The following is a 15312-nucleotide window of genomic DNA, read 5'->3' on the forward strand; positions in this document are numbered from 1 at the left end:
GTTCCAAAACCGGTTCTATCTTGGAACGGACTTTAAAACACTTCAGGAGTGGACAATAAAAATGATGTCATGTTCAATATATTTTTTAGATTATAATTTTGGAATGGTTCAGTTCCAAACTAACAGTTACTAAATTCAGTCCAAAAAAAGTTCCAAAATAGTAGCGGTAAATGATTGAAACTCTTTTTGAAACACAATATTAGAACTAGAGATGGTCTTGAGCAAACCGTTCCTATATGTGTGGAAATGGATGTCGAAAAAATGACAATTTGAAAATGTATTCCAATATGAGGTACAATTTGGAACTATTTTAAAACACCCTTAATCAATTATGCGAAAAACTGTTCTAAATTATTAATTTTATTTAAGGAGTCATGTGTTTTTAACACCGTGCCAAAACATGGTACACATTGAAACGATTTTTCTGTATTATTTCTTTAATATTACTATGATCATTCCAAATGAATAAAAACGACTATTTTTCAATGGTTAGAAAAATCGTTCCTAAAGTCGTTCCAATTACCGTTTCAAAATCTAAATTAACGACTAAATATCTGTTCATGTACCCGTTCCAAAGACCGTTTCAAATTTTTCTATATAAATGTGTTCCACTCCTTCCATTTAATCTCACTATCTTCTTCCATTCTTCTTATTTTCTCAATCCCTTCCAAATTTTTTTGATCTCTCACTATCACACTAATATTTTTCTACTCTTGTTCGTCAATTTGTCTCAATTTTTTATTGATATTTGAAGTTATTTTGATCAGGTAATAATTTAACCTTTTATTTGTCAATTGATTATATTTATTATAATTTTATCAATTAAATTTAATTTTATAATATATATATATATATATGTGTGTGTGTGTGTGTGTGTAGGACACATCATCATGTTAAGACAGTTGAGGAGATGGATGTATGAGAAGAACCTTTCGAATAGGGCCGGTCTTACTCTGGAGTTTCAGGATGGTGTTGCTACGTTTATGAAATGGGCCAAGTCTCAACATACATATATGGACAATGAGAAAATTAAGTATCATTGTTGGAATTGGAAAAATGACGTTTTCAAAACCACGAGCGAGGTAAATGTTGACTTGTTTATGCAAAATTTTATGCTGGAGTATTATAATTGGACTTCTCATGACAAGAGAGGGTACATGAGTATTTTGAGGTCGTCAATGCAGGCCCATTGCAGGAGGAGCAAACTCATTATTCTCATGTTATGGAGGGTACGAGTACGCCTTGGGGTAATGCAGTGCAGATGGATTGGCCATAGATGATGGTTTTATATGCCGGCAGGCCAGCTGTTTGGTCTTATAATTATAACCATGATGGTGTGCCTGATGATGGTACGAGGTCGTGTCCAATTGCGTGACTTCTCCTACCACTATTAAATAACACCCTCTTTCTTCCCTTAGTATAGTAAGCTGGCGGGCTTCTCCTAAGACAATGCCTTCACTCCACTCCACCTACTGATGCAAAGCCTAGTTCATATTATGGTGGAGATCCCGACGATTATGTGTTTGGGCTGGCAGAGCGGTTTCACGATGTAGTGCATGCTGCCGAGCAGCCGTTGTGGAATGGTTGCACCCAATCTCAATTGGGGGCTATAGCTGAGTTGGTGAATCTCAAAGCCGAGGGCCATACTTTTCAGCATATATATGATCAAATATCACAGTTGGTTGATCATATATTGCTCCACGACCACACCTTGCCCCAGGATTACTATAATACGAAGATATTGATAAGAGACTTAGGTTTACCAGTTGAGAAGATTGATGCGTGTAAGAATGGTTGCATGTTGTACTCGAACTAGAACATTGATTTGAACTACTACAAGTTTTGTGGAGAAGCTAGGTACAAGCCGACTAGGGAACGAAATCCTAATCACAAGAAGACACCATATGCTATTCTTAGGTACCTGTCGATTACCCCTTGCCTGCAGAGGTGTATGCTTCAGAAGCGACTGTGGAGCAAATGACGTGGCATGCCAACCATCAGATGGGGGAGGGATCCATGTGTCATCCGTCTTATGCAGAGGCATGAAGGCATTTTGATTGGATATATACCAATTTTGCAGCAAAGCCCCGTAATGTTAGTCTGGGTTTGTGGACAGATGGGTTTGCACCGCACGGGCAGCCCGGTTGTACGTACTCGTGTTGGCCCATTATACTTACACCGCACAATCTCCCACTGGGACTGTACATGAGTTTTGAGTATTTGCTTTTGACTACGGTGATCCCTGATCCTTCCAATCCAAAATGTCTCATCGATGTTTACCTAGAGCCACCGATCAAGGAGTGGTAGAATTTGTGGCATGTGAATGTACTGAGACGCGACAATGGGAAGAACGAGACATTCTCGATGCGCGCAACGTTGATGGGGACTGTAAACGACTTACCTGCTTATGGGATGGCGTCTGGATGGAGTTCCGCTGGTGTTATGGGGTGTCTAGTTTGTATGGAAGACACACGTGCAATCTACCTGTGGAACGGTAAGAAGGCATGCTACTTTGACTACCATAGATAGTTTCTTCCCCTGAGACATCCATACTATAGGAACAAGAAAGCATTTACTAGGAGGTGAGTAGAAAGGAATGTTGCACGACCAAGATTGACGGGAGAACAAATCCGCGAATCGGTTGAAGAGTTTAGTCCTGCAGTTGAAGTGTCGATGTCACTCCCAGACAGGTACCGTAACGAGCATAAGTGGACAAAGAAAAGCATCTTTTGGGATCTCAAGTACTGGTCGACGCATATGATACGGCACAATCTTGATGTCATGCACATTGAGAAGAATGTGTTTGATACCGTGATGGATATAAAGAAAAAAATGAAGGATGCTCGGAATGTATGGAAGGACCTCAATATCATATGCGGCCGACCTAAATGACGACCTTTGTATGAACGACAGAGATGAAGACCTTGTATGAACGACACTCATATCCAATGGTTTGTTTTCAACTACCCTGGTCAAGGTAGTGGTGCATCAAAGAAGAGATGACTCAGTAGATGAAAACGCCTCATAATTGAGACATACATGACCAACTGTGAAGTAGTCGCCATATTACGAGTAAGTGTAAAGATACCAGTATAGTGTACTCACATTGTTATTTTGGACTTTTAACCTATGTACTAATATGTATGTGAACAAGTCCTTTTTTAATGAACTTTACGAGTACCATCATGTGGAGGACCCCATTATTTATGAGCTAGTAGGTGCTCAATTCAAGAATTTGTTCAAACGTCGTGTAAGTTGTGTCTTCTAAATTGTGTTACAGCGATAATTTGTCAATATATAGTTTCTCTAATATGAGCAACATAGGTTATCTGAGTTGAATTACACGAACAACGAGCTTTTAAAGTTGCATTATTGGGGTCCTACAGTTGAGGTTACAATATTCCCGTGCCACTTTGCAAATCGTTACAATTTCCGAACTAAGGTGCACAGCGTAAGCAAGTTAACAATGAACTATGGGGTGTGTGTCAAAAGCTCATCATTTACAGACAATGATTTGTGACTTCTATGGGATTCTCGAATAGATAATTCAATTGGATTACCCAACTTATTCCAAACGTACAGATCATTTTGTTTAAATGCCGTTGGGTCAATCCCGTGAGAGGTACGAAGGTACATCCTGTTATCAACTCGTTGATGTAAACTTTAAGAAAGTATAACAAAAGAACGAAGCATTCATCCTGGCACAACAAGCAATACAAATCTACTACATGAAGTACCCCAGCATGAAGAGAGACAAAGTGGACTTGGTGGTTGTCTGCAAAACAAAAGCCAAAAGAGTCATCTATGACTCTCGATGGATCGAAATTGCATTTCAAGAGGATGAGACAATACCTACTCCACAAGTTGCTATGGACAACCATAATTATGACCTGCATGACCCAAATAGTATTCAATGAGTCGATGATCTTTCTGTTGCTAATCAACAAGGAGTAGGTACGTTCCAATCGAGGAACTGTGAATCAGATGACGAGTCTGATGAAGATAACTTTGACGAGGATTACGAGACTGAAAAAGACAATAATTATGGTTGACAGTTAGCGTTTTTATATCAAGTGTTTGTTATTTTATCGATAAAAATTAGTATAAATTACAAAATTACTGATATCAATTTTTAAAAATAGTTGACTAGCTAATTTAGAAGTATAATTTGCAAACTTAATTTTTTAAAAAACAAAACGCAATAATTTTTCATTCAAAAACGGTCAAAAAATTAGAAAACCGTTCCAAAGCCTGTTCCAACTTGGAACGGAAATTTAAAAAAATAAATCATTCTTAATTATATTACAATATCCTAAATAAAAAGGGAGAAAAAATAAAAAAATATAAGAACGGCCAATTTATTTTGACCGTTTCAAAATAAGTTCCAACAAATTTAACTTCGCGCCAAAGAAAAGCTGGAGGGAAACTCAAATTAGGAACGGTTATTTGTTTTTTGACCATTCCAAAAGACAAAATTAAATAAAACTGTTCCTAAATGTATAAATATTTGTTCCTAAAATGAATAAAGAAAACTCGTTCCTAAATCAGATACTAAGACCATCCCTAAATATGTCCACAGATTGCTCGTTCAATTCGCGATTACGATATCTCAACATTCGAGATCCTGATTAATTCCAAACTTAAACGTATTATACTACTTTCCATATGTGAACATATCTACCAGTCTGATTTAAAATCAAATGATTTGATGGACAGTTGCATCATTTTTAACATCGTTGATTGTGTATCAAATATGGCATCTCAGTATCCATATAACAAAAATGTCCAAAACTTCATCTAATGTGCATTTTGTCAATTTAATAATATCCAAAAGTTTGATTAAAATTTTAACGGTCTGATTAGACGATACAATACAACAGTATAAGATGCTACTTATATTCATATAAAACTAACAATTTTATATATACGAATATACTTGATTTTCTAAATTTTTTATTTTTTTGAATCTTTTTGCAAAATAATTTTAGCACACAGTTAGGAACGATTTTTAATAATTAGGAATGGTCTCGTTAAAATCATACAAAAACAACGTCATTTCCAACAAAACGACATTGTTTTGGTATTTTTCAGAATGGGTTTTTGGAACGGTTGAACAATAGAAATAGTTTTTTAAATAATGCTCGTCAACAGAAACGACGGCGTCTTATTTATTAAGAACGGTGTTTGAAACGGCATTTTTAAAATTGCCCGTTCCAACAATCGGTACGTAGTGGAGTTACTTTTGTGAAAAAAAAAATAATTATAATTAATTTTTAAAATTATCTAATTAAAGATACAATTATAATATTTAAAAGTTGATGTCACCCAAATCTAACTACATATAAATTCTTGATTTGAAGAAAAAAAAAAACACGAGGTTTGCTTTGTAATGCGATTCTACTGTTGAAACAACACGCTCCTGCATGCGATTTTCCTCCCAAAATTTGACACTTTCAGCTGAAACAAGACAAAAGGTGCACAAAAAATGACGAAAGCAAAATCGAACTCAGTTCAAAAACGAAAATGCATTTTTGCCGCCAACACTCACACTTCATAAGAATAATAACAAAATAGAATAATAAATAATAACAAAAAAATTGGGTGAATAGCAATTTACCCCCTATGATATTGAAAATAAGCACATTACCCCTCTATTAAAAAAAATATAGCAATTTACTCCCTTGTACTTTTTAAAATGAAGCAATTTACCTCCCGTATAAAAATATAGGGAGGTAAATTGTAATTTATTTTTTCATAAGGGGGTAATTTACTTATTTACGATATCACAAAGAGGTTACTTGCATTTTTTCCCAAAAACATTAAGTAATAAGAATTTTTATTTTCTCGTACTAATGAATTTTATATCTTTAATACTAACACTTAAATAATTGTTGTCATTAACAAGAATTATTAGTGGGAACTTTATAGGCATAAATTTTTTTATTATTATTTAGAATTTTATATTATCCCTTTATGACTTAATATATTTAATAAATAGATTTCAAATTATTATTCAATATATTATTATTAATATTATCTTTTATTGCAGTGAAACACCTGAGACTCCAATTAAATTAAAAAGGGATAAAATAAACTACATAACTAGAAATCAATAAAACACATCTAAGAAAGAGAAAAATTCCCTTAACGCGTGAAAGCTATATCGGGGTAGAATACATCAAATATTCCTGAAAGTTTTATTTAATTGCACAAATACCTCCTACTTTTTGTAAAATTCCAAGTACACCTTATGAGGTTACAGTTCATATAATTACAAATACACTCTATGCAGGGACATTTTACGGTTGCACCCCTGAGGTAAATTACATCAATGTCCTCTCAGGGGTATACATGCAATTTTACAGAAAGATAAAAGGTGTTTCTGTAACCAAACTTAATTTCGAAAAATCTCGATATATCCCATATATGATATAAAGTTTAATTAACTTCCTATAATGAGGTTATAGTTCATATAATTACAAACACACTCTATGCAGGGACATTTTACGATTGCACCCCTAAGGTGAATTACATCAATATCCTCTCAGGGGTACACGTGCAATTTTACAGAAAGATAAAGGGTGTTTCTGTAATCAAACTTAATTTCGAAAAATTTCGATATTTCTCGTATATGATATAAAGTTTAATTAATTTCCTATATATATATAATACTTATACATTGAAGAGCAACTATTTTTCATGGATCTCATGCAAATAATTAAAAAAAATATATATTTTTTTTAAAAAAAAAAGGGGAAGTGTTTGCATCCTTTATTCCATCAGTCAATCTAGAAATTGCTTTATTCCTTACTCTCTTTTAAGAAAGATGATCATAAGTTGGGCTCACAACAAACAAAACACAGTTCCCAATTCCTTCAAACAGACAGACAGTCTTCCTCTCTCTTTTCACTCTCTTCTAACTGTTTCTCTTTCCCTTACTCGCTTCTTTAACACATCTTTTTTTCTCTTTATGGAAAAGTTCTCATACTCACATAATAAAAATTTATTACTCATCTCTTCATATTATGTGAGCAATAAAAACTATAGCAATAAAAAATAAATTGATTATTCCATTACGACTGCAACTTAAAAATTATGGTAAATCAATATAATTATATGAGTTAACTTTTGATGATTACATCAATACGATCGTCGTTGACTTAACTATATATAGATAAAGTATTTGTCATGGTTCTTAATGCGGATCGAAACATTTGTTGTAGTAATATTTTGATCTTGCGTGATGAAACAACAATCGATAGTGGTTGTGATATATGCTGCGTGGTTAATTAATATTCGTTAGAGTTTTATTCACTTTTGAATATCGTAATTAGTAATCATTATATAAGGTCATATCAGTATACTGCAGTGCCCTATGTTCAATTTTAAGAATCAGTTTGAGTTAACCTGATCATATTTTTTGGAGAAAAGTATTATTTTAGTCGGTTAAGTATGCCTAATTTTAATTTTAATCCGATAACTATGTCCATTTTTGTTTAGGTCCAATAGCTTACGAAATTACTTACTTTTAGTCCTCTGGCAAATTTTCGGCTAATTTTACCCATGCAAGTTTTGAAAGGCAGTTTTAGTCCATATGCACTCATAGGGGTAAAATTATCCAAAAATCTACCAGAGGACTAAAAGTAAGCAATTTCGTAAGTTACTGGACCTAAACAAAAATGGATATAGTTATCGGACTAAAATTAAAATTAGGCATACTTAGCGGACTAAAATAATACTTTTTCCTATTTTTTGGTGAAACTTGAAAATTTTAGAATTTGTGTAGTATTTATTATATTTTCGTCGGCAAGAACAACGCCTGAGAATTAATTACTAGGACGCGTTAATATCTTCATTTTAATTCGGGTTAATTGCATTTCTAGCCCCATAATTATACTTCTTTCGTATTTTAGTTCTGTAACTTGTTAGGATTGTATATTGCTCCCTCATATGTTTTAATTTTGTGAATTCAGGATAAATTGAACGAAAAGTGGCATGTGCATTGAGAAAATACATCTTATGGGCTGAATTATGATGATATGCATGGCAAGTGGTCGATGTAAAAAAAAAAAAAGGTGTCATGTCATAAATTGCCACATTCACAAAAATCAAACAATAAAATGTGTTTTTTCTTTTTAATTTTTAATCGGCACATGTCACAATCCAGACAACATTGAAAATTTCGGTAAAATTTTATCTTGAAATTGCAAAATTAAAAAAGGTGAAAGATCATTCTAGAATCCTAACAAATTATAGAACTAAAATGCCAAATAACTATAATTAATTACGAGACTAAAAATGCAATTAAGCCTTTAAATTCAGATGACACTTTTTTTTTAAAAAAAAGTATCTATAATTAATATCTATAATTGCAAGTGGGCTTAATTAATATTAATCAATAATTATAACTATATATATATATATTTGTGTGTGAAAATGTTTGTTGTTACTTTCCATAAAAGATAATCAGTCTAACTTCATTCATATTCATCAATCCCACGCCTTTATCCCTTTGCAAGAAGAAAGCTATTGAGACAACTTAGCATTGCCTCACATGCCTTCCACTTTTTACATTTTGAAAAACTTTACCACACTAAACCAACAACAACAAGAAAGGTACAAAACTGATCACTTCCCATTCCCTTTTTTCTCTTATTAAACCCCTTCATAACCATATGCTTCAGCCTCATATTTCTGATCTCCACTCAAATGAACTCTCTAAACCTCAAGAACACTCTAGCTATACTTCTTTACCATTCTTGACACTGTGTGTGTGTATATATATATATATAACATTTAGCAGTAGTACACACAAATTTTTGGGAATTAAGGATGAGGACTGGAGGTTACACTCTTCACCAGTCTCTAACTCTTGAATCGGCTGCCATTGTTAAGCAGGCAGTCAGCCTTGCGAGACGGCGAGGCCATGCGCAAGTTACGCCCCTTCATGTAGCAAGCGCGATGATATCTTCTTCAACAGGTTTGCTGAAAAGGGCTTGCCTTCAATCTCATTCTCATCCTCTCCAATGTAAGGCTCTTGAGCTTTGCTTCAATGTTGCGCTCAACCGGCTTCCAACGTCTGCTTCTACCCCTCTCATCAGCCCTCATTCTCATATTCCGTCACTGTCTAATGCCCTCGTCGCGGCCTTCAAGCGGGCTCAGGCTCACCAACGTCGCGGGTCAATAGAGAACCAGCAGCAGCAGCCTATATTAGCCCTCAAAGTTGAGGTTGAGCAGCTTGTGATTTCCATTCTTGATGATCCGAGTGTTAGTAGAGTCATGAGAGAAGCTGGTTTCATCAGCACTCAAGTGAAGACCAATGTGGAGAAAGCTGTTTCCTTGGAGAAATGCAGTTCTCCGCATCATTCCAAAGAAATCAGCACCAAAACCTTAGTTCTTGGAAACAGTAATCCGCCTCAAGCAATGCCTACGACAAGCTTGAGTAAGTTCAGATTACTGCCACTTAACAAAACAGTACAACAGAATGAAGATGTGATGAGTGTTTTGGAGGCCATGATGAACAAGAACACCAAAAACAATGTCATTGTAAGTGAATCTCCAGATACTGCTGAGAGTTTAGTTAAAGGGTTGATTGAGAAGTTCGACAAGAGAGACGTCCCGGACGACATGAAGTCTGTGCAGTTTCTAAGTGTTCCCCTTTTCACTCTGAGGAACATTTCAAGGGAAGAGTTTGAAGTGAAGCTTGGAGAGCTGAGAGCCCTTGTGAAATCCTATGTGAGTAGAGGAGTAGTATTGTACTTGGGGGATCTTGGTTGGGTTTCTGACTATTGGTGTAAGTGTAATGGAGAGCAAAGGGATGTGTACTACTACTGCCCTGTGGAGTATATGATCATGGAGCTCAGCAAACTGATATGTGGAGCAGAAGAAAGTAAGAAGCTTTGGCTAATGGGAGTTGCAACCTTCCAAACCTATGCCAAATGTAGAACAGGCAGGCCTTCTTTGGAGACTCTTTGGAGTCTTCACCCTCTTACAATACCTGCTGGCAACTTGGCTCTTAGTCTCAGCCTTGACAGGTAAACTTTCGATACGGTTTGAATAATTACGTTTACACACTTTGTTAGTGATATTTTTATATTTATAATTATGGTTGAGAGGATGTAGTCATCCCTTTTTTCTTCCGTTTTACGTGGGCATGATTTTTTCATTCAAAGATGGATCGACGGATGCATGAAATTAGTTCATGGGGTCAATTTACATTTTGGTGTCTTTTGGTTTGGGCAGTGGCATGCATGATCAAGTGAAAAAGGAGCCGGTAGATGATTTGAACTGGCTATTCCAGAAGGCTGGGATGAAGAATCAACTCAATTTCTGTTCAGATTGTTCAGTGAACTTCAAGAGAGAAGCTCAAGCTGTAATGAGCTCTAAACAAGAGCCCTCCAGCTCAAGTTTGCCAACATGGCTCCAACAGTACAAGGATGAGAACAGAAGAATTGATCAGGTTAGATTTTCAGTTCCCCAAATGAGACCATTCGTTGAAATTTATGCAGTTTAAGTAGAATATCATCTGACACTTTTCTTGCCCATGGTTGCAGGAATGTGATAAACTCAAAGATCTTTGCAAGAAATGGAACTCAATCTGCACTTCTGTCCACAAGAAACCCCATTTTCTAGGGAAAGTCTTCAATCTATCCTCACCATCTCCAGCTTCTTCCTCTACCTCTACATCTTCAAATGGCCTAAACAAATCTAAACTTCACCAAACCCTTCTAAATTGGCCAGTCGTTTTCGAACCAAGTCGGCCCTCTAAGGAGCACCAAACCTTTCTTTTTGAGAAAGACGACGAAGTTTCTAAACCGAGTTCCTCAGCAGCAAAGCCTGAACTTCTATCAAACCCCAATTCAAGTCCTAATTCAGCTTCATCTAGTGAAGCAAGCCAAGAAATTATGGAGTTCTCACACAGATACAAGGAGCTGAGTTCCGAAAACCTCAACATTCTTTGCAGTGCATTGGAGAAGAAAGTCCCATGGCAGAAAGATATAATTCCTGAGATTGTTAGTACAATCCTTAGATGCAGATCAGGCAACAACAAGAACGAAAATAGAGAAGAAAGTTGGCTGTTTTTCTTGGGTGTTGATCATGATGGCAAAGAGACTATTGCTAGAGAACTTGCCAAGAATGTCTTTGGCTCTTACGATAACTTCATTGCCATTGGTATCAGCAGTTTCTCGTCATCAACAAGAGCTGATTCGAATGAAGAAGTCAGCAACAAGAGGGCAAGAAACGAGCACGGGGGGAGTCTGTACGACAGGTTTTCAGACGCTGTACGCAGTAATCCTAGCCGTGTGTTCTACGTGGAAGACGTTGATCAGCTCGACCATCGCTCTCTGAGGCAGCTGAAAAGCGCAATAAAGAACGGAAGCATTACACTTGCCGATGGTGAGGTTGTGCTCATGAGGGACGCCATTATCGTTTTCAGCTGCAAAACTTTCAGCTCTGACTCAAGATCAGCTCTTTCTCCTCCCTCTGCAGAAAAGGGTTGCGAGAAGGAAGAAGAGGACAGTGATGAACAGAAGGAATGTCGGGTATTGGATTTGAACATTGCAACAGAAGATGGTGATGATGAATTAGATCAGATTTCAGATTCTGAAACTGGGATTTTGGATTTAGTGGACAAGAAAGTTGTGTTCAAGATCCAGGTTTTGTAAATTTGAGAGAAATCAGTGTAGGATTACTGTATTTTTCCTTCTTGATTTTTAGTTTTTCTCTTTTGATATCATCTGTTAGTTTGTGTTTCCATTTAGTTAGAGTACTTAGTCATTTTGTATTGGGCTGAGGATAAAGAAGTTGAAATGTACTTGTTAACTATATAGATGCAGACTGCAGGTTCTTTTTGCTGATCATTACAACAATTGTATACTAATTTGTCAGTACTATGATGATCATGGGAATATTACACCTGCTAAATTGTCTTTTTGGTCCAGCACATTAGGAGTAATATTATAAAGATAAATTATATTTTTTATTGTATAGTTTTGGGTTATTAGCACTTTTAGTCCTATAACTTACTCTATTTATATATTTAATTATTTTTTTAACGAATTTAGTCCGAACATCTCAGATTTGGTCATTTTTTAAAAAATTTAGTCATGTATTGATAATTTTCGTATCTATAGTTACAGGACAAAAAATAAAGTCTATTACGATGTGACGAAGATCAAAATTGTCAAAACAGAACTAAATTTGTTAAAAAATGATCAAATATGAAATGTTCAAAACTAAATATATAAAGTAAATAAATTAGAGGATCGAAAATATAATTTTACCTATTATAAGATTAGACACCCAGATTCAAAGGTGACAATTTAGGATATTAAATTTTAATTTTTGTGCAACTTGAATGCTCCAGCCACCGGTGTCCAAAAGCAATCGAAAAATGATGATATGGCCTTTTTTAGGGTTTTAAGATTGGAATCTTTGCTGATTAAGCCCCTCCCCCCCCCCCCCCCCCCCAAAACAAAAAAAATAAAAAAATACAGCATTTATTACATAAAAGACTTACTTGGATAAAATTTTTTGTTTATCGCCCGGTGATTACAGACCGAAGCAAAAGTGACGGCTCCTTGATTTCCTACAAAGGGTTATATCAACTTTAGAAAAACATTTAAGTTTTTGTCGAATATATAATTTCCTAGAATTCTTGAGAGGTCTGTCGTGTATATGATTAAGGAAGATCAGCAGCTTAAAGATGAAATCCATATTGAAATAAGAGCTGGAATCCCATCTTTGAACCATAAAACACTAAAGAGGCTCTCTTTAACTTTGGAGTCAACAAAAGAAGGTTATCAACCCAAACAACACCTAAAAATATTGCAACCACAAAGGTATGTTTTGTTGAAATGATAAATTAAGACCATAGTAGCTTAGTTAAACAAGGTGAATCCCACTTGAAAATTTTGCCCCTCATAAGCTTTTAAATAATAAAACAAGACAAGAATTTGCGTATTTTTAAACTGAGTCGGGTTGGATCAACCTAAAAATTCGAAATTACCATCGATGCCAGCTTCATCCAAGGGTTTCTGTTCGGACAAGTGATTGTATGCCGTTCATGACAACTGCGCTCTATATATAAATATGTGCCGACTCTATTTAGCAAGATGTGTATTAGTCACTCTAGGATTCAGTTCCGTGATGTGGTCATTTCAACTACAATAGTAATAATAATTATTGTCCCCAACATTGTAATAAGCATGACTTAAAAATCATAGTAAAGTAATAAAATCCACCACTACGCGACAAAATTGATACAAAGAATTAAGTTTTGACCACGGTAAATGAACATTTATCATGGTTTTAGCTGTAGCTGAAACATTTGTTATGATTTTTAGCTGTGACTAATGGTTTAACCTCGCTTGCAGAAACAATGGCTAATTGTTGTCGTGCAATCGTCGTTGACTAGGATTTACCGTACTTTTTTACTTTTAATCATAGTAATTGGTCATTACCAAAAGTATATTGCTTCTAGGTACCATAAACAAACTCTAACTTAGGCTTTAGAGGATTTAAGCTGAAAACCGCCACATCAACAAGTCTAATAAGTTGTATTGCAAGTCAGTCCATCTTCCAATTCGAAAACTAGGAGTAGACCCTGTCTCCATTGACCATCCAACGTTGAGATTGAACAATCACCACCTCACTTAGACCTCGATTTAGATTACATACATACATACATATATATATATATGAGTGTGTGTTGAATATCTTGATGCACCATAAAACTTTTTTTTTGTTTTTTCTTTTTTCTTTAATTTTTGGGATGATCTAAATGCAACATTACCTATAAAAATATACATAAGTATGTGAAACTGGAGCTTCTTTTTTAAGAAATTCGAGGTTCAATTTATACTTTTTTTTTTTGGTAAATTATAACAGCCTTTCTTGACATTAGGCATAATTATGAATAACCCTTGTTTTAATAGTCGTCTAACAATTAGCTCAATTCATTAATTTTTATTAAATTTTTATTTATTTTATGGTGAACTGACTCAAATGCTCTTGCAGACTAAAAATTATAATTTTATTTATTTTTTCAATTTTTTTAATTTTTATGAATTAATTTGGATAATTTTTTTATAATTTTTTAAAAATTTCCATCCATTCTGTTCGATGTATTTTACAAACTTTTAATTTTTTTTCTTAGAAAAAAATACAGTAAGGCAAATTAAGTTGATAATTCTATACCTCCATTCACGAATTATATAATTTCATCAAATATTAAAGAGATATTTGTAATTTTTCAAACAACAAAAAAATATTTATTTATACCAAACCTTAGAAAAAATCGTTATAATTTATCTTTCTTCCCCTCGAAAAGAAAGAATTTGAATTATTGCACATTCATCCAACTAATATTTTTTTTAAAAAAATAAGATCAAAGGAGGTCCATTAATTCCCATCAAGAACGTATTGTCTGAGGAAAAGAATGAATTCCTTAGTAAAAGAAACTGAGCACTATCTCATTAATTTACATTAGTTAGAAGTCCACTGACGAACAAGTGCTTATAGTTAATATTGTCTGTAATAAGTGCAGCCAAAAATCATTATCAGTCTTTTCAATATCATTTCTTGCCCTTATTTTTCCTCCTCTGATCTCAAACCCTAACTTTCAGGAATTATTAATTATTAATGGGCTTCAGAAGGTTGGTGATGATGATTGGTGCTTGTCTCTGTCATCACTACCAGACATTACCTCGAGCTTTGCTCCCATTATGGGATGAATCATATGTAGAAATCATCACCTAATCAATAAGAAAAAACAAATTACCAATATACATATATATATATATATATATATATAAGTTAGTCACACTTTTCTTTTGTAAATTTTAATGTGTTTACACGTCAATTTTTTATAATTTAAAAAATTATATTTAGTGCTTTGAAAATAAATTTTTTTTAGTTAAAATTCATTGAATTTGATGATATTAACGCAAAGATGGAGAAAAATTTATATTTGTCTGGATTAATTTTTTACTGATTTATCGCAGGTCGAAAAAGTGTTTTTATGATCAAATTATCCTTATATATCTTCATACCTTAATGCATATGAGGAGGTATATGTTCACCGTTATAAAGTTGGCTCGTTCATAAAAGATTTATTTGACCTGCAATAAGTCGGTAATAAGTCAATCGAAAGTAATTACCAATAAATTTATTCTCATTTCAAATTTTCCCAATTACGTACTAGGAGAAAATGGGGACTTCAAAAGGCTGAAATTTCGAGTTGATTGTATATATTTTAATTAATTAGTTAATTTTGAGAAATATTGACAATTTAAGGGTCTTTTTCTAACA

The 15312-nt window shown here is 34.3% G+C and overlaps 1 protein-coding gene across 1 annotated transcript; it reads left to right on the forward strand.

Annotated features, from left to right (window-relative positions):
* The first annotated feature begins 8646 nt into the window (after positions 1-8646).
* On the forward strand, positions 8647-11870 carry LOC105161004 (protein SMAX1-LIKE 3). Its single transcript, XM_011078551.3, has 3 exons — positions 8647-10034; positions 10243-10459; positions 10554-11870. The coding sequence occupies exons 1-3, from the start codon at positions 8833-8835 to the stop codon at positions 11664-11666; spliced, it is 2532 nt and encodes an 843-aa protein (XP_011076853.1). The 5' UTR covers positions 8647-8832; the 3' UTR covers positions 11667-11870.
* Positions 11871-15312: the final 3442 nt, after the last annotated feature.

The sequence above is a fragment of the Sesamum indicum genome, linkage group LG4 (assembly GCF_026168435.1).
Source record: "Sesamum indicum cultivar Baizhima isolate 11 linkage group LG4, ASM2616843v1, whole genome shotgun sequence".
NCBI classification, from domain to species: Eukaryota; Viridiplantae; Streptophyta; class Magnoliopsida; order Lamiales; family Pedaliaceae; genus Sesamum; species Sesamum indicum.